The following is an 18,279-nucleotide window of genomic DNA, read 5'->3' as shown; positions in this document are numbered from 1 at the left end:
ATGACTATTGCGATAAAGACTAGTTTCGCTTGCAGAATGGTTGAAAATTACGGCGTTTTTGTTAGTGCCTTGAATGATCTCTGAAATATATTTTTATCAAATGGCAACATTCAACGAAGTGTCATTCAATGTTGTCTGACTGACATGCGTCAAACAATCGGAAGTACTTCGTCGCGTAAATTATCTCGAGAAACGCGCGGGCGGTCGTTTCCAGAATATATAATTTTCTTTGTCTCATTTAGTTTCCATATTTAATTTATTTGTGGTAAAAATCCATAATAATAAACCATGAAAAAAGGATATAAAGTGGCAGATGTGAAAAGGGAGAAGAGAATCGGCGTTGCCGCCGAAAATCTGCAAGAATTAATTGAAAAATCATGCAAAAAACTCGGTGTAAGTGTTATTCTTAGTATATATCGTGTATTGGATACATTTAAATTAGTTTCGAATCTTTTAATTTATAGTTTCATTCATAGTTTGCATTATTTATCCTTGAAAAGCGTGGCCTTGGCCCGTTTCTGTTAGCATTGACCTATATTTGTGTTTGTAGTTCAATGCCAGGTGCGCGGCGCTGTACGTAGCGGAGGACGGGACGCAGGTTTCGGACGACGATTACCTGGACACGCTGCCGCCGCAGACTCTCTTCATATTGTTGAAGGACAAGGAACAAATGGTAACTGGTATGTTTTACAGATATAGACGAGAAAGCTGTAAAAATGATAAAGGATGCTTGTAAAAGTAATTGGGAAATGTTTACTACATCATTGCAGTGAAGAATGTCTTGTGCTAGAAGTACTACCAATGTATAGGGTTCCAATAAATATTTACTTAAATTAGTCAACATGCCACCTAAATATTTTTAAAAGTAAGTTAACGTATTAGAGCTGTGCTACAAGGTCACTATGTCTTCTTATTGTGCCTCTTATAGAATCCTTCAACAGGCTATAGTCAGAGGCATTAAATTACAACAAAAAAAACTGCATTTACAGATGCAACTTTGCCATATACTTATGTACACACCCAAGGTTGTATGCATTCTTACTATTCTTAGATAGACTTTATAATATCTAATCACAAAGTCTATGGTAAAGCTATAATAATACAATATATTAATTGATGATTGGTTTTCAATACAGGATGGCCCAGAAATATGTTGAAAAACACTTTTATTAATATTTTTATGATATATATACTAAAAACTAAAGCAGAATAAACATTGTCTTCAAATAATTATTTTTTAGTTTTAGTATGCAATGCATTTAAAACAACAAATTCAATTATCAACAACATTTAAGTTAAAAAAAAAAAACAATAATTATTGGCAACAGTAAGTTATGGTATTATTTATATAACAATAATCTTTAAATATTTGTAGCTAAAAATATTTTTCTCATTTCTTGCCAATGGTAACAAATGAAGAAAAACATTCAAGCAAAGGGTGAAAGTATAATAGATATATTCCTTCTAGTTACCATCAACTTTTTACCAGCAGTGGTAACACTGGATTTGTTTTTCTGAAACCACAGGAAATAACTGGGAAAGAAATTTCAGTTTTTTTAACCAATGCCACTGGGAACATGTGAGATAAATTCAGTTACCAACTTACCACTGGTAACAACTTAGTGGCATCTAGTGGGAATAACCAAATTAAAAACTCAACTGTGACCACTGCAAGTACTATTAAATTAATTACTAAGTATTGATTCCTTATTGTGTTAAAAGTAACCAAATGACACTAGACATAAAAAATCATAAAGAGGTCAGAACACCAGGGCCATTTTTTTTTTTTTTCAAAGTTGTCCACTCCACCTTTTTTGTAACATGGCTATTTTTTACGCGATTATTACTGAGAATCGCGAGCTCTTTCGATCCTGATAGGAGAAAAAAATGTCCCAAGATTTCCATACATTTTTTCAAACCTTCCATTCCGTTACCGCCATACAAAATGCCATATACTTATGTACACACCCAAGGTTGTATGCATTCTTACTATTCTTAGATAGACTTTATAATATCTAATCACAAAGTCTATGGTAAAGCTATAATCATACAATATATTAATTGATGATTGGTTTTCAATACAGGGTGGCCCAGAAATATGTTGAAAAACACTTTTATTAATATTTTTGTGATATACATACTAAAAACTAAAGCAGAATAAACATTGTCTTCAAATAATTATTTTTTAGTTTTAGTATGCAATGCATTTAAAACAACAAATTCAATTATCAACAATATTTAAGTTAAAAAAAAAAACAATAATTATTGGCATCAGTAAGTTATGGTATTATTTATATAACAATAATCTTTAAATATTTGTAGCTAAAAATATTTTTCTCATTTCTTGCCAATGGTAACAAATGAAGAAAAACATTCAAGCAAAGGGTGAAAGTATAATAGATATATTCCTTCTAGTTACCATCAACTTTTTACCAGCAGTGGTAACACTGGATTTGTTTTTCTGAAACCACAGGAAATAACTGGGAAAGAAATTTCAGTTTTTTTAACCAATGCCACTGGGAACATGTGAGATAAATTCAGTTACCAACTTACCACTGGTAACAACTTAGTGGCATCTAGTGGGAATAACCAAATTAAAAACTCAACTGTGACCACTGCAAGTACTATTAAATTAATTACTAAGTATTGATTCCTTATTGTGTTAAAAGTAACCAAATGACACTAGACATAAAAAATCATAAAGAGGTCAGAACACCAGGGCCATTTTTTTTTTTTCAAAGTTGTCCACTCCACCTTTTTTGTAACATGGGTATTTTTTACGCGATTATTACTGAGAATCGCGAGCTCTTTCGATCCTGATAGGAGAAAAAAATGTCCCAAGATTTCCATACATTTTTTCGAACCTTCCATTCCGTTACCGCCATACAAAATGTATGAAAAAATGGTAACGGAATGGGGAAAAAACCTTGGGACACTTTTTTTCTGCTATTAGAATTGAAAGAGCTCGCGATTCTGAGTGGAAACCACATAAAAAATTCCAAATCCAAAAAAAGTGGGGTGGAAAACTTTGAAAAAAAATGGCCCACCTACCGCCATGACCAATATAATAATTGTTTTGCTCCTCTAATACTCACTCGCACTGTTTTCACGTTAACTAAATTTCATTAACATTGATTTCTCTTCATTTCCAGACTTTGACCACTACTACAGCCTAATCCGCTCATCCAAGAAGGAATACATCGACACCGGACTGGCCGCCAAGGAGTTCCTCACCACGAACATCAAGGAGAAGTTCAAGGTGTTCCAGAAGTACATTGCGGCGGCTGATGATGCGCGAACTATGCTTAGCGAACGCTCGCAGGATCCTAAGTGGTTCGAAAGTTAGTAAGTCCCTTAAACCGTTTCTTCTCATTTTGCATTTGTGTCTGTTACTACAATTTTATCAAGGTGCTTTATTCTCCAACAACCTTAGAGGAGTACTTCCATTAACCAATTCTCTATCTCTTTGATTTAATAGTTCACTGACAAGAAATGTTCTTTTGTTTCTGCAGGAATAGCGCGTGATTAGCGCGCCATAGATTACACGTTTTTTCACTTGTATTAATGACATAAAGATGAGTAGTCTATCTCGCGACTATCATATGCTGCCCTGCTGCCGTAAAGTTATAATAAAACAAACACTCATAATTACAGGTCTAGAACCTTCAGAAAAGACCAAAGAGCAGTCAATGTGCAAACGCGTCAAAGAGCGCATGCGGGGCTATTTCTACAAAACAAAGTCAGCCCTCCAATCCTCTGACCTCTACACGCATTCCAAGCACAGCCGCGGCAAAAAACTAGTCGACCAGTTCCTAGCAGACCTACGTAAGTTACTCGAAAGCGATAAATACAATCAGGACTACTTCAATAGAAAAGCAGAGAAAAATCGCCTCTGTAACGAACAAGGTCTATTCCAATGCGGAGGTCTCTATAACAACACATCATGCTCTTACAAGGACGACCATGTCATCAACCCTTATAGAAGCCGAGAGGAACGCATAATATTCCAAACATGGAACTTAGACCACAAGATTGAACTCTCCCGCTCCATTATACCCCAAATATTGAAGGCTATAGAAGCAGTCTACTCCGGGGAAGTCACTTGTGTTCTATGTGAACATAGTAGCGATGGAACAGTCGAAGCGGACAGATATTATTTGCAGATATTCACACGGGACAACCTGAAGTTGGTGCATATCGTGTGCCATTATAAAGGTAAGCATGACGCGGAGTCTGGGGTATATACTCTTTGCAAAAAGTGCAGTGCACATAGCATTGAAAACAAGTAAATTATGGTAAACTTACGTGACATGTGGCGCTGTTTATTTACACTAGGCGTGTAGAAAGTATTGGCTTGCCCTGGTTTTACTTAAAGATTATAATGTTTACCTACCTTTACGTTTGAAATTAAACGTCAAATTTAAGCGATGGTTGTCCTTTACAACCCGAAAAGGTTACGTTTATTATTACATCCACAATTTATGTCCCAAAGATTATTATGAACGAGTGTTTAAAAAAAACCCCCACACAATATGGTCTCACTGAGGGGACAAACAGATCAATTTTTGAAACACTTTCATGTTTCATTTCTTGAAACGTGTATACATATAATATAATATATTTAGCTATTATTGTTAAAGGTATATATTTCCGTATATAACAAGAAGGTTTAAATGAAGTTAAATATCAAGAATACATACCTATTTTTGCTACATTCATGAACTCATGCTAACCTGTGATAGGATTGCAAGTTATTTAAGGTTATACTTATAGCGGTCTGACCGCGTCGGTAGCCAAAGGTTGCTTTAACTGTCTAAAAATAAATTGTGTAGCGTTGTATAATTATAATACTTAAAAGTTATCAAGACGAATTTAATGACATTTGAAAAGTAGTTTGCCCTGTGTAAGAAATAAATATTATTAATTATATTAGAATTAATTGTTAAATCACCTAGAACCGTTAGGTAAAAGTAGACTCTTCTGTGTTATTCCCTACTAAGTTTTACTAGATAACAAATGGAGTAAAAAAGCTATGATTGACGAAATATAGCTTGCACCGTTCTTTCGAACAATTGATGTCTCAGGTCTGTTTAATTTTTTTTTATGTCACTGGAAACATTTTCTTTTTGCTGCTAACAAAGTGTTGTTAACATGGTAATAGATATACATCATACATATTAAAAACCGGCCAAGAGCGTGTCGGGCCACGCTCAGTGTAGGGTTCCGTAGTTTTCCGTATTTTTCTCAAAAACTACTAAACCTAGCAAGTTCAAAACAATTTTCCTAGAAAGTCTTTATAAAGTTCTACTTTTGTGATTTTTAGGGTTCCGTAGCCAAAATGGCAAAAACGGAACCCTTATAGTTTCGTCATGTCCGTCTGTCCGTCTGTCCGTCTGTCACAGCCGATTTACTCGGAAACTATAAGTACTACAGTGATGAAATTTGATGGGAATATGTGTTGTATGAACCGCTACAAAATTATGACAACTAAATAGTAAAAAAAAGAATTGGGGGTGGGGCCCCCCATACATGTAACTGAGGGATGAAAATTTTTTTTTCGATGTACATACCCGTGTGGGGTATCAATGGAAAGGTCTTTTAAAATGATATAAAGTTTTCTAAAAAACATTTTTCTTAAAGTGAACGGTTTTTGAGATATCAGCTCTCAAAGTCGTAAAAAGTATGTCCCCCCCCCTCTATTTTTATAACTACGGGGTATAAAATTCTAAAAAAAATAGAGGTGATGCATGCTAATTAACTCTTTCAACGATTTTTGGTTTGATCAAAGTATCTCTTATAGTTTTTGAGATAGGTTGATTTAACTGTAATTTTGGCAGGTGTATAAATTGACATAATAAGTTTATTATATTTGCTGCTACGGAACCCTTTGTGCGCGAGCCCGACTCGCACTTGGCCGGTTTTTTTCATATTTTTTAAACATATGGTTCAAAAGTTAGAGGTCCGTCCGTCCGTCCGTCCGTCCGCGGATAATCTCAGTAACCGTAAACACTAGAAAGCTAAAATTTGGTACCAATATGTATATCAATCACGCCAACAAAGTGCAAACATAAAAAATGGAAAAAAATGTTTTATTAGGGTACCCCCCATACATGTAAAGTGGGGGCTGATATTTTTTTATTCCAACCCCAACGTGTGATATATTGTTGGATAGGTATTTAAAAATGAATTAAGGGTTTACTAAGATCGTTTTTTGATAATATCAATATTTTTGGAAATAATCACTCCTAAAGGAAAAAAAAGTGCGTCCCCCCCTCTAACTTTTGAACCATATGTTTAAAAAATATGAAAAAAATCACAAAAGTAGAACTTTATAAAGACTTTCTAGGAAAATTGTTTTGAACTTGATAGGTTCAGTAGTTTTTGAGAAAAATACGAAAAACTACGGAACCCTACACTGAGCGTGGCCCGACACGCTCTTGGCCGGTTTTTACTTCAGTTGTTCCTAGTAGTAACAAATGATAATAATCCGGTTTGCTTAATTAGACTGTTTATTTTGATGTTAAAATGTGTTTTTTCAGTGATTGAAAAAAAAACGAGCATTTAATTTCTGTATTTCTAAATAACGGTTCTATGGTGTTACCAGGGTTAATTACAGTGTCAACCAAATTTTAGATATAATGTTGTTGCATTTATATTCCTAGTGATAACATTTTATATTCCTTCTTTGATCTCCTATCCTTCGTATAGAAAAGCATATACCTAAGACTGTACTTTTGTTTTTGTATTAATATTTAATGGTATATTAGCAGAGAAAGTTAAAAATTTAAAGACTTAAACAAAACTTTTCGTATATAAAGCGAACACTGTTAACATCGTTCTAATAACCATTTGTAAGGCAGACAGTATTCTTATTTGATCTCTGACATTTCTAATGTAGTGGTTGTGTATTATATGGTTGTTCTGGTACTCATTTCTGATGTTTCTTATACTTATACACAATTTAATTGTATAATCATATGACCTCATTGATGTATACACTATACAGGGTTCTAGATAGCCGTTAACAAATCACAAAATTATGTATGCTGTGGGTTACCTACGAATTTTGCACCATTTGGTGACATTGGGAACAGATAGTACAGATGTAATGCGAAAAATGTTTTTCCGGAAACGTTCATATTTTTGTTATGCTAGTTCAGTCAATGTCAGTACTGACTGAAATAGCGTGACACGTTCGTACGTTTCCGTAACATTACAAAAGCAAATCTTTTCGCACTACGTTTGTAGTTTCCTGAATCACTTATGGATAATTAAAGCAAAAGTTCAACTAAAACCCAATTTTTATCATGTTTTTTTTTACTAATTGGGGAAGATGAGGTGTCTCCCCGCAATACAGTTTTTGGCGTTTAGATTTATGTATGCAGATGACAGCTATCACCGCACCCATTAGTATTTTATATCTTATTTTCTATAGTAATATTTTGAGTAGGTAACCCGAGAACGTCAAGAAAGTAAGGATTGTAAGTTGAATTTGCGATGGATGGAAAATGAAAATGTTACGGAGCTCGTTGAAAAGAATCTGTCCATGTTTTATTTATTTAATAACAATATGGTGCAACAAATAAATAATAAGTACGTACATATTTACAATAATATACCTTTTAACTTATCTCGATTTGTAACGTGTAATCTCAATGTTTTAAACTCTTACTTTTACTGTGCTTTTACGATTAGGGGGCGTCCATTAATCGCGTCATACTACATAGGGGGGGAGGGGGTCATGAAAAAATCACCAAATATCACCATGGGGGGTGAGGGGGTTAGGAACATATCACGTGTATTTTTTTGTTACACTAACGTAAAGAAAAAAACATTTCTGAGCTATTTTTATATCAACTTTTACAGTCAGAACTTGCGTTGTGCAGTGCAAAGAGAACAGAATAGAATAGAATATAATTTATTGGTGAACACAGTCAAGATTAATTACACATTTTACAATACAAACAGAAAGGAATGAAGTGCCACGAAATGGCCTCATCTCAGCGTGTTGCTGGTGACTTCCAGCGCTGATCTTCCGATGAGACCATTGTGTGCAGTCGTTTATTTTTAATTCTCAAAGATTTTTTTAGTTTGCCCTCATCACGTGTATACGGACAGTCGGTTATAGACGGTCAAAAAATCAGTCCCCACTTTACTTGTAGGGGGGGTACCCTAACAAAACATTTTTTTCCACTTTTTATTTTACCAATAGTGTTTTATTTTTGCTTATTTGCCAAGAGTGGCCCTGAAGCTTTAGTAGTTTCATGTGCTCTGCCTACCCCTTTATGGGATACAGGCGTGATTGTATGTATGTATGTACGTATAAGGGCCATTTTCTTCAATGTTGTGCACCCCACTTTTTTGTAACATGGGTATTTTTTACGCGATTCATATTCAGAATCGCGAGGTCTTTTGATGTGTAGGGTTCCGTAGTTTTACGTATTTTTCTCAAAAACTACTGAACCTATTAAGTTCAAAATATTGTCCTAGAAAGTCTTTATAAAGTTCTACTTTTGTGATTTTTTCATATTTTTTAAACATATTATGGTTCAAAAGTTAGAGGGGGTTGTGTCCCCCACATTTTTTTCCTTTAGGAGCGATTATTTCCGAAAATATTAATATTATCAAAAAACAATTTTAATATACCCTTATTCATTTTTAAATACCTATCCAACAATATATCACACGTTGGGGTTGGAATGAAAAAAAAAACAGTCCCAACTTTTCAACTTTTTATTTTACCACTTTGTCGGCGTGATTGACATACATATTGGTACCAAATTTCAGCTTTCTAGTGCTAACGGTCACTGAGATTATCCGCGGACGGACGGACGGACGGACAGACAGACATGGCGAAACTATAAGGGTTGTTGACTACGGAACCCTAAAAATGTCCCGAGATTTCCATATTTTTTAGACCTTCCATTCCGTTACCACCATACAAAATGTATGAAAAAATGGTAACGGAATAGAGAAAAACCTTGGGACACTTTTATACTCCTGTTAGGATTGAAAGAGCTTGCGATTCTGAGTGGAAAGCACATAGAAAATTCCAAATAAAAAAAGTGGGGCCCAATTAACGCTCTTTCATTTGATATGTAACACGCTAAAAAACCGGCCAAGTGCGAGTCGGACTCGCGCACCGAGGGTTCCGTACAAACCTGCAAGGTTTACAAAGTTCGTTCATTACGACAATCGAGTCATAACTATGGTATTTTTATTGCAAAATGAAATTCATAACATTACAATGGGGAAAGATGGAGGAGCATAAATTTAAGACAAAGATCTCTTTATCGTTTAAGTAATCCTTTATTTTATATTAACACATATCATTTATCTATAATATAACTGAAACACTTATACTAGCCTTGCAGCAGACTTGCGAAAGTTCTTTTATTAAAGTTATTTATTTACTAAGTTTTTTAGTCACTATTTAGAAATCTGGTTCAAAAATATTAACATGAGGAAAAAAGTAATAAGTTTATATTTATTAAAAAATATATATTTTGTAATGTAACTAAAAATTTAAGGTTTTCGGAATGTTTCCTTTATGTGTGCTATAAAACGTTGCTTCATGCCAAATTTCAAGATTCTAGGTCGACTGGAAGTACCCTTTAGGTTTTGATTCCCTTGCGAGTACTTGCGAGTTTCAAAATATGCAGCTTAAATTGCTGTTTCTTTTGATTGCGTTGACATAGAAGTTTGATTTTGTTACAGCTTAAAGGTATTATAGACCTGAGTATTTGGTATGAATTTCAATTTAATACCTCTACGCGTTTATGAGGAAATGGGTAGTAAGGTTAAAATTATTAAAAAAAAAATATATTATGTGATGTAACTAAAAATTTATGGTTTTCGTAATTTTTCCTTTATCTATGCTATAAGACGTTGCTTCGTACCAAATTTCAAGATTCTGAGTTCACGGGAAGCACCCTGTAGGTTTTGATTCCCTTGCAAGTGTCGAAAATTTGCGGCATAAACGGCTGTATCTTTTGATTGCGTTGGCTTAGAAGTTTGATTTTTTCACAGCTTCAAGGGACAGTAGACCTGAGTAATTGATATAAATTTCAGCTTCATACCTCCACGCGTTCCTGAGAAAAAGGGTCTTGACAGACGGACATACGAAATGGTTTAGTAAAATATTATATTTGTATCTAAAATTTATAGAATAATTTTTATATTTAAGTATTTCTCTTTATTCAATTTGCTGTAATATTAAAAAGGTTTAAGTGTATCTATTCCATAAGAGAGAATCCCCGAATAATTCTAACCGATTCCCATACTCCATTGGCACTAAATAATATCAGTAGGTATGTTGTAAGTGTTGTAACGTTGTAAGGTACACTTCATACGTTTTTTTGGCAGAATGTTAGATGTCAGTAGAATGTAGAAATTGTTTTATACTTTATACCCATCTGTTCTTACTATAGGAATAAATAGAGAAAATATTCCGTTCCGTTACCACTACTCAATAAGACAGCGGTAACATGAGTAAAAGGGCTGTCGAAAAAATTGAAAACAGAGACGGGAAAAAAGTTCCTACAATAACACAGGATAGACCATTATTTATTTATTTAAAATTCTTAAAATGTTTGCTAGTTACCACCAAGTTGTTAGCAGGCATAATAACTGGGTAAAACATTCCCATTTGTTACCTAGTGGGAATAACATGTATATCATGTTCCAGTATACATGATACAAAACATGAATCCCTCCATATTATTGGATCAATGATGTATTTGTAGATATATAACTGATATACTATGATACACAGCCAAGCTTTATGCAAGTACTTAATTGTTTCTAAAACCCTGTCCATCTGATTTAAAAAAAATACGTTGATGGCCCAAAAATTACACATTAAATTAGTGTCACATATTTTAATAATATGTTTTTGTTTGTTTTTATAGTGTTTTGTGAGTGTTTTTTAATTTTATTTTTATACTCATATTATAAATAACCTAACTTAAGAATTAGAATGAATAAAGGGTATTTTATATAATAATATTTTAAGCAAATTTTAAAGACGGACAACTCAGTTCAGTGGATTTTACTGAGTTCATTTGCCACGCTAAGTAGATATGTTTATTGATCTATGGTACGGTATGGTATGGTTAAGTCACAAGATGTTGGTATTAGAGATGGGCCGAATATTCGGTAAATATTCGGTATTCGGCCGAATAGTTCGGTTACATTGCCGAATATTTACCGAATAAACAAAGTAAATAAATAGCGTAAGTTGTTTCGTAATTCATCGGATAATGACATCCTATTTCGGCATTCTAAAGAACTACCAAAAGGAGTTAAAAATGCGTTAAAATATTTTTTTTGTAAAAAAGTAAAAATAACGTATCTTAAAACAAAAACCAAAATTTTCTTATGCACTGATTTATAGGAACATTAAGAGCCTAAGGGCCAGTTGCATCAACCACATTTGACAGATACATCATCGTCACCCAGCAGACGTCTATGGAACTTCCCATACAATAAAATTTAACAAACGCTTTAACGGTGACAGACGGTTTGATGCAACCGGCCCTTAGTAAGATAAATATGTACCCATTACCAATCATTGAAACGTTTTTAACTCTAAGCCAGAATTTAAAATATGGCTCAACCGAATATTCGGCCGAATGTTCGGTTCGGTAACAGCTGAACCCAATGTTCGGTAACAGCTGAACCCAATGTTCGGCCCATCTCTAGTTGGTATGGTATTACCATCTCGCTCATAAATTAAGACGGCACGGTTTTAGAAACACACGTTTTTGACAATAACGAACTGTTCCTGTTTTAGACACAATTTTGAACCACTAAAATAATGAACTATAAATATATTCACTACTGCCATCTAACATTTCTCTTGCACACTACCTTCATTGAACATAGCATCCTATGAAATATGTAATCAAATTATTGTATCAGAAATCTATTTTGTGACACGTTGTATACTAATATAATTATTAGAAATAGCTTTAGTGCAATAGCAATATTAATGTATAAGAGTAGTTTGTTAAACGATGCCTGTTGCAGATACCTAATAATAAAAAATAAAATCTGTTAAATAAAGAAATCTAAATAATTGAATAAATACATCAAATACTATACAGGGTGTCTTGAAAATTGACTACGAGTAAGTTGTTTTGATGTAAACTTTGTCTATTTGCAGTGTTGTGACTGTATGATATGAAACACATGCACTAAAATGAAATATAATGTATTTTATGTTGTTTCGCAAAATTTCGACGGCTATATTTCCGAGCTCATATAACCCGGCAACCTTCAAATCAAGAGTGAACAGGCATCTTCTGGGCGAGCTCACTCCATCGTGGCTAGTCTGTGGCCAAGAGTAAGCCCATTTATAATTTAAAAAAAAATACAGAAATGTATATTTAATACTGGATAATAATTAAAATTCCTAAGGACATCTACCAGCCACCCTGTATATCTAAACATAATAACATCCCTGAACAGACATCGTTGGCGTTAAAGTAGCAATAACGTGGTTATAGAACATTGTAGTCGCTTCCATAGTCTAGTGCTTGTAGTGATATGCTCGATATACAGTATTACACCTTCTCCTATGTCTAATCTAGGCTCGTGAGGGCTTTACCACACTGATATTGTAGCACTATTTACGCCTTATATGAAGGCACACTCACTTATTGATGAATAGTAGTAAAATAATCACCGTCCCAGTTTTCATGAACATGATAAGAACTTAAGAGTTTCTTCAGTTTGTAAAATTTTGGCGCGCCAAGGCACGTAACTAATAACTGAGTATAGTTACTGTTTAATCGTACATTTTCTTTTCTTATTTTTGACTATATTGATCGATCGATTGGGTTAGAATCCCGGTAAGGGCATTTATTTGTGTGATGAGCACAAATAAGTATTTGTTCCTGTTTCATGGATGTTTTCTATGTATATAAGTATTTGTATATTATAATTATATATCGTTGTCTGAGTGCCTGCAACACAAGCCATCTTGAGCTTAACGTGGGACAGTCAATTTGTGTAAGAATTTCCTATAATATTTATTTATTTACTATTAGAATACTCATAGACTGGAATTGAAGTATAGGTTTGTTAAATTATGACAATAAGAAACAGGTGAGACCGACGAAAGTTAACACTTTCGAAACCGGGCTCTACGCGGCGCTACGACATTTTCGCTACATACGGGTTTCCCCATGTAATCGGCTACGCTTCTACGAGCGGTGTGCCCGACAGTCGCGGGTTCTTGGTAGCGAAAGTGTTCAATATGATATTGGCAATTTGGTATTAAAAGCGTACGTACAGCCTGACAAAAAAAGAGTAGAAATGGAACCATTTTTAAAAGCTTTTTTTATTTGTCATTTACTTACATTTGTCACTTACTATTCTCACACAAATTACTGACTCGATAGTTGCCAGTGTTGCCACATGGGAAACAGTTTACATAGACGGTGGCACCCCTATTAATTTCTACTCTATTTTGCCAGTCTGTACTAACCGAAATTCTGAACCTTGAAAGATACAAGGTATCCTATGTACCCGGGTCTCCCTTCTCTAATTTAGTCAACAGTGTGTGTAAAGCCCTGTGTTCCTCTTGATGGTAGTGGCGGTGTCTGTGTAATGAACACGTGTTTAGACCGTTCATTTTTGAAGGAATAAATATTTAACATAATTAAGACTTTTTATTTACTTCCGAGGTAAACTGGTGTGAAAAATTCCTTGCCTCGTTATTGTTACCATGGGTTCCTACTAGTTACCATCAAACTGTAACAATTCAGGTTTTTTCTCAGTATTTACTCAAACCAGTTGATATGCTAGAAATTAATTTCTTAGCGCTAACCAAAATATTTTATAGGTTCAATAATTTCAATATCGAGAATTTTTGAAGTAAGACTTCTAATTACCTCTAATTGACGTGTTGTCAATTCGAATTTTGATAAACAGCACATGACGAAGTTTCATTTTTCCGCGCGGGTGACTCCACGTAGGCACTATTTACTATTTTTATTCTCAGCAGTTACCAGTTCAGTAAGAACTTTTAGAACTTCATGGTAACTAAGTAGGAACAATACGTTAGCTCTTATTAGTAACGTTTAGTTCACAGTGCAATTCTCATTCTCAATTGGTACAAATTTTCTGCAAAAGGTACAAGGGCAAATAAAGGATTAAATGTTCCAAGAATAAAACAAATAGCTAACTTAAATACTTTACTGAATAACCATACTTTAGCTTTAACACATTAATGGACCATGCCAAGGTCATTCTATATTTTTCTCGATCTTGCGATGATCTTGGCATGGCACTGTAATGTGTTAAGACTTCGCGAACGTTTCATGACTATCTCCTCTTCCGGCCGCCGGCCTTCTTGCCCGGGTTGCGTTGCCCGGCGCCCGCCTTGGGCTTCTTGGCGGTAAACTTGCTGGGGTTGCCCGTCTTGCCCTTGAGTGGCTTGCCCTTGCGTGGCTTGCCCTTTGGCTTGCTGGTTTTCTTTTCTTCTGATCTCCTGGTGACAAGAAAATAATATGATGATTTCTTATTGCATCCGAGAATTGTTATCAACTGTTCAAAATAGTGAATCCAGTGGATTTAGACTTTTGAAAGCCTGTTTCTATTGCTTGTGTTTATATTATGTTTCAAAAAAATTTAAAGAAGAACAGTCAAACTGAAAATACTTGGTTTGTGCCTAGTCAAGACTTAATCACATGATTAAATTTCGGAATTCCTTAGATCTTCCATCTCAAAAACACTTTGTTTCATTTTTGTGAAGTTTTCTAGAATATTTTTGGACCTTACCAACTTTTTATCAAACAGACTCGCCGCCTATGCAGGCATACTACAAATTAAAAATAAAGGAGTGAAAAAAATCACTGCCTTTTTTGTACGATTGAGTCTTGCCCTCCAGAGCATTTTGGAAACATTAGCAATTTGCAATGTCAACCTACTTCATCCTAGCTATTAAAAAAAAAGTTAAAACTTCAAAATTTCAACTTACTGCACTTGCTCATTAGCTATATGTTTAGCCACAGCCTTATCCATATCAATCTTCGGCCGCTTGTTCAATATACTATCCAGTAAATTGAGGTTATTCTCCCTCTCAACCTTTGCAGTGGGCACAGGCAGCTTTCTCTTTCTGTCCTTTCCAGGGATAAGTTCGTGTACGCCTTTGCCTCGGGCATCCTTTTCTTTAGGTAGGCGGTCTTGGAACTTGCCAAGGGAGGCTGTGGAGGCTCGAGCTACTGTTGCTGCTGTTGCTAGCTGGAATTTTTGGATGTTTAAGTAAGTGTTTAGTATGACAAAGTAAGTCAGTAGGAAACAGATTTTGTGAGAAAAACTCTAAAGATATAGCTGAAAAGGGAACAAGGGGATGAAATACAATACACTGGGAAAGCTTTTGTCTAAAAGTTTCTAGCTTTGGGGCCGTCCATAAATTACGTCATTCTAAATTAGGGGGGGGGGGTTTGGTCTGCGGATGACGGTAAATGATAGATGGGGGGGGGGGGTGTTTCGAAATTGACGTCATTCTTATTTATTTATTTATAGTTTATTTTTCACGTACAAAAAGATTATTTCTAAAAAGAAATTTCATCCAGCACACCTAGTAAGTGAGACTGCAAATGTGAGAGGCGGCTAAGGCGCATACAATACTAAAATAACTCATAATAAACATACATAAGTAATGCAACATAGATGTACACAAATACAGTAATAACTACAGATAAAATACTCTAACAATAATATTACATATAATACTAGCTGCCCGCCCCGGCTTCGCCCGTGGTACTTAAATGTATTATACATATAAACCTTCTTTAAGAATCAGTCTATCTATTTAAAAAAACCGCATCAAAATCCGTTGCGTAGTTTTAAAGATCTAAGCATACATAGGGACAGACAGCGATAGCGACTTTGTTTTATACTATGTATTGATAATAAACACAATACTTAAATAATAACTACAACATTACATAATTAATAAAAGTACATAAATACTATACTTATACTTAAATACATGTCTCATACTAAGGAAAGATAATGTTCTTGTGATATTTTGCAAGTATTTAATGGTATTAATTATTGAACTCATTATTTATTTATTTATTTATTACAAGGTCAAGGCATGTCTACATTATTTTTTTAAACTATAAATAACATCGTACCTATGAAAATAGTTTGTATGCGACACTGTGTTTATTAAACGAAGATTGGCGGCGACTCGGCGAATAAAAGAAATCGGCGCTGTTTAAACAAAGTGGGTGAAAACTCCGTGGGAGTTATCCAAAGAAAAGTAAAAAATAAGTAGTTATATTATATCAATGATTATTGCCAAAGTAAAAATAATAAAAGATGATTCTATAACCAAGTGTTTTAATCATATAATACCCTATTTTTCTCAAATCTGCAATGTTTTATTTTGTCAAACTGGTAATGACGTCAATTTTGGGAGAAGGGGGGGGGGTCATTAAGATATGACGATAGGATGATTATAGGGGGGGGGGGGTCTAAAATCTGAAAAAATCGATGACGTAATTTATGGACGGCCCCTTTGTAAGATCTCTGCTGGCAAATTATGTTGTGGTAAGAAAACTTTTCTGACTACCATATTGTATTAAATAATAAATTTATCATCTTTAAAATTTCTTTATAAAAGTTTAAAATAAATAAATAAATATTATAGGACATTCTTACACAGATTGACTGAGTCCCACGGTAAGCTCATGAAGGCTTGTTTTGCCGGTACTCAGACAACAATATTATACATAATATACAAATACTTATATACATAGAAAACATCCATGACTCAGGAACAAACATCTGTGCTCATCACACTTGAGTTTTTCTTGTTTACTGACCCCTCCTATGCTTAGACTGGGATCCAAGCACAAGTATTTATCTATTGTTTTAAGAAGGAAAATCCTTAAACTAGTTACCTGATTAGCAGAAGCTTTATCAGATGTAACAGGTAGCCCAACTCTAGGTATCTTGACTTTCTTGGCTCGTGCGATGTTCTTGAGCCTCTGCAGCTCATTCTTGGCCACCTTCTCGGATTTGGCCTCAGCCTTTTTCTCGTACATGTCTGTCATAGGGTCTACATTCTGTGGGACCTCTATTAACCAGTTCTTCTCTTTTTCTGCTGCTGCCTTTTTGAATCTGGAATGAGAAGAGAATAGAAAATTTAAAATAGTGTATGAGGTAGTTGCCACCAGTCCATTCATTTTAATATCAGTAAAATGAAGATTGGCCTAAAAAAATATTTTTTGCATTTGTATTTATTACATTTGTTAAAACTGTTTAGAGGGAAAGTGTTTCCCAAAATTGATGTATTGAAAAACTTTGTATTGAAGTTTCCAATTTAAACATATTATTTTATAAATTGTAAATCTTGCAATTTATCTATAACATACCCATAAAGTGGCACCCATTTCTGCAATTGTTCATCCCATTCTAATTTATCCTTCTTCTTCTTAGTGATGCCCTTGGCCTTAGCAAACTCCTGCCACTTGGTCAGCGGCCTGGGTTTAGGCACTGGCTTAGCTCTCGGGAGTACTGTGGTGGGATCCGGCAGCTTCACCACAATGGCCTCTTCCACCCTCTCGGTGGGAAGCTCCCAGATCTTGTTCAGTAACAGTTGTGTGTTGTCGCGGGATAACGATTGTAAATATTCATCCCTAGTTTTGTTTGCACTGTAAGGATATTTGTAAACAATTAGTATAGATTTAACTTCAAATACAGGCTTTTATTAACCAATAAACCTGTCTTGAATATAAGTGATAAGAGGATTAAATCAAAATATAAACTATCTTACACTTACTTTAATTTTTTTGTGTCCAAATCATTTGAGTCAAATGCTAAAAGTGTTCCAATGTCGAATTCTACATCTAAGTGCTTGTCTACTGTGATAGGCTTATATTTCTCTGCCTTTTTCTGTTCTTTCTCTAGAATTTCATTAACTATATCCATTTTATAGTATGTAGAATCAACACATTTCTCTGTATACAACGTTCAAAAGAAATACTAACCTAACTTTTTTGACGTTACTGTCAAACACGTGTGTCGTGCTAAGCCATTTGAGCTTCAATAAAAACTGCTTGTATATATATCATCTCCTTTGCCGATAATGTTTTATGAAAGTTACCACTTCCTGTAATAGTATTGCCATTTATGCGAAAATTATCTAAATTCAGTAAAATTTTTAGTTTTTAATTCGACAAAATTTTTACATTTACGTTGGTGATTTACCTTTAAACCTTCTATTAAGAACATAAATAAATAAGGAAAATCTCAATC

General features: G+C 34.4%; 2 protein-coding genes across 3 annotated transcripts; one reads left to right on the top strand and one right to left on the bottom strand.

The window, feature by feature from the left end:
* The first annotated feature begins 7 nt into the window (after positions 1-7).
* LOC125233392 (DNA fragmentation factor subunit beta) lies at positions 8-5,186 on the top strand. 2 transcript variants are annotated; one of them, XM_048139389.1, is made up of 4 exons: positions 8-393; positions 551-673; positions 3,153-3,341; positions 3,655-5,186. In XM_048139389.1, the coding sequence occupies exons 1-4, from the start codon at positions 378-380 to the stop codon at positions 4,287-4,289; spliced, it is 963 nt and encodes a 320-aa protein (XP_047995346.1). In that variant the 5' UTR covers positions 8-377; the 3' UTR covers positions 4,290-5,186. The 2 variants fall into 2 exon arrangements, with proteins under 2 accessions (XP_047995346.1, XP_047995345.1); XM_048139388.1 differs by having other exon boundaries at positions 551-680.
* Positions 5,187-14,188: 9,002 nt separating this feature from the next.
* On the bottom strand, positions 14,189-18,006 carry LOC125233249 (ribosome biogenesis regulatory protein homolog). Its single transcript, XM_048139186.1, has 5 exons — positions 17,804-18,006; positions 17,397-17,675; positions 16,923-17,142; positions 14,987-15,249; positions 14,189-14,497 (listed from the first exon to the last, which is right to left on the bottom strand). Exons 1-5 carry the CDS (start codon positions 17,950-17,952, stop codon positions 14,332-14,334), a joined length of 1,077 nt encoding a protein of 358 aa, XP_047995143.1. The 5' UTR covers positions 17,953-18,006; the 3' UTR covers positions 14,189-14,331.
* Positions 18,007-18,279: the final 273 nt, after the last annotated feature.

Source organism: Leguminivora glycinivorella, chromosome 14, assembly GCF_023078275.1.
Source record: "Leguminivora glycinivorella isolate SPB_JAAS2020 chromosome 14, LegGlyc_1.1, whole genome shotgun sequence".
NCBI classification, from domain to species: domain Eukaryota; kingdom Metazoa; phylum Arthropoda; class Insecta; order Lepidoptera; family Tortricidae; genus Leguminivora; species Leguminivora glycinivorella.
Note: the sequence above shows the minus strand (reverse complement) of the source record. Positions and strands in the feature narration are given on the sequence as shown.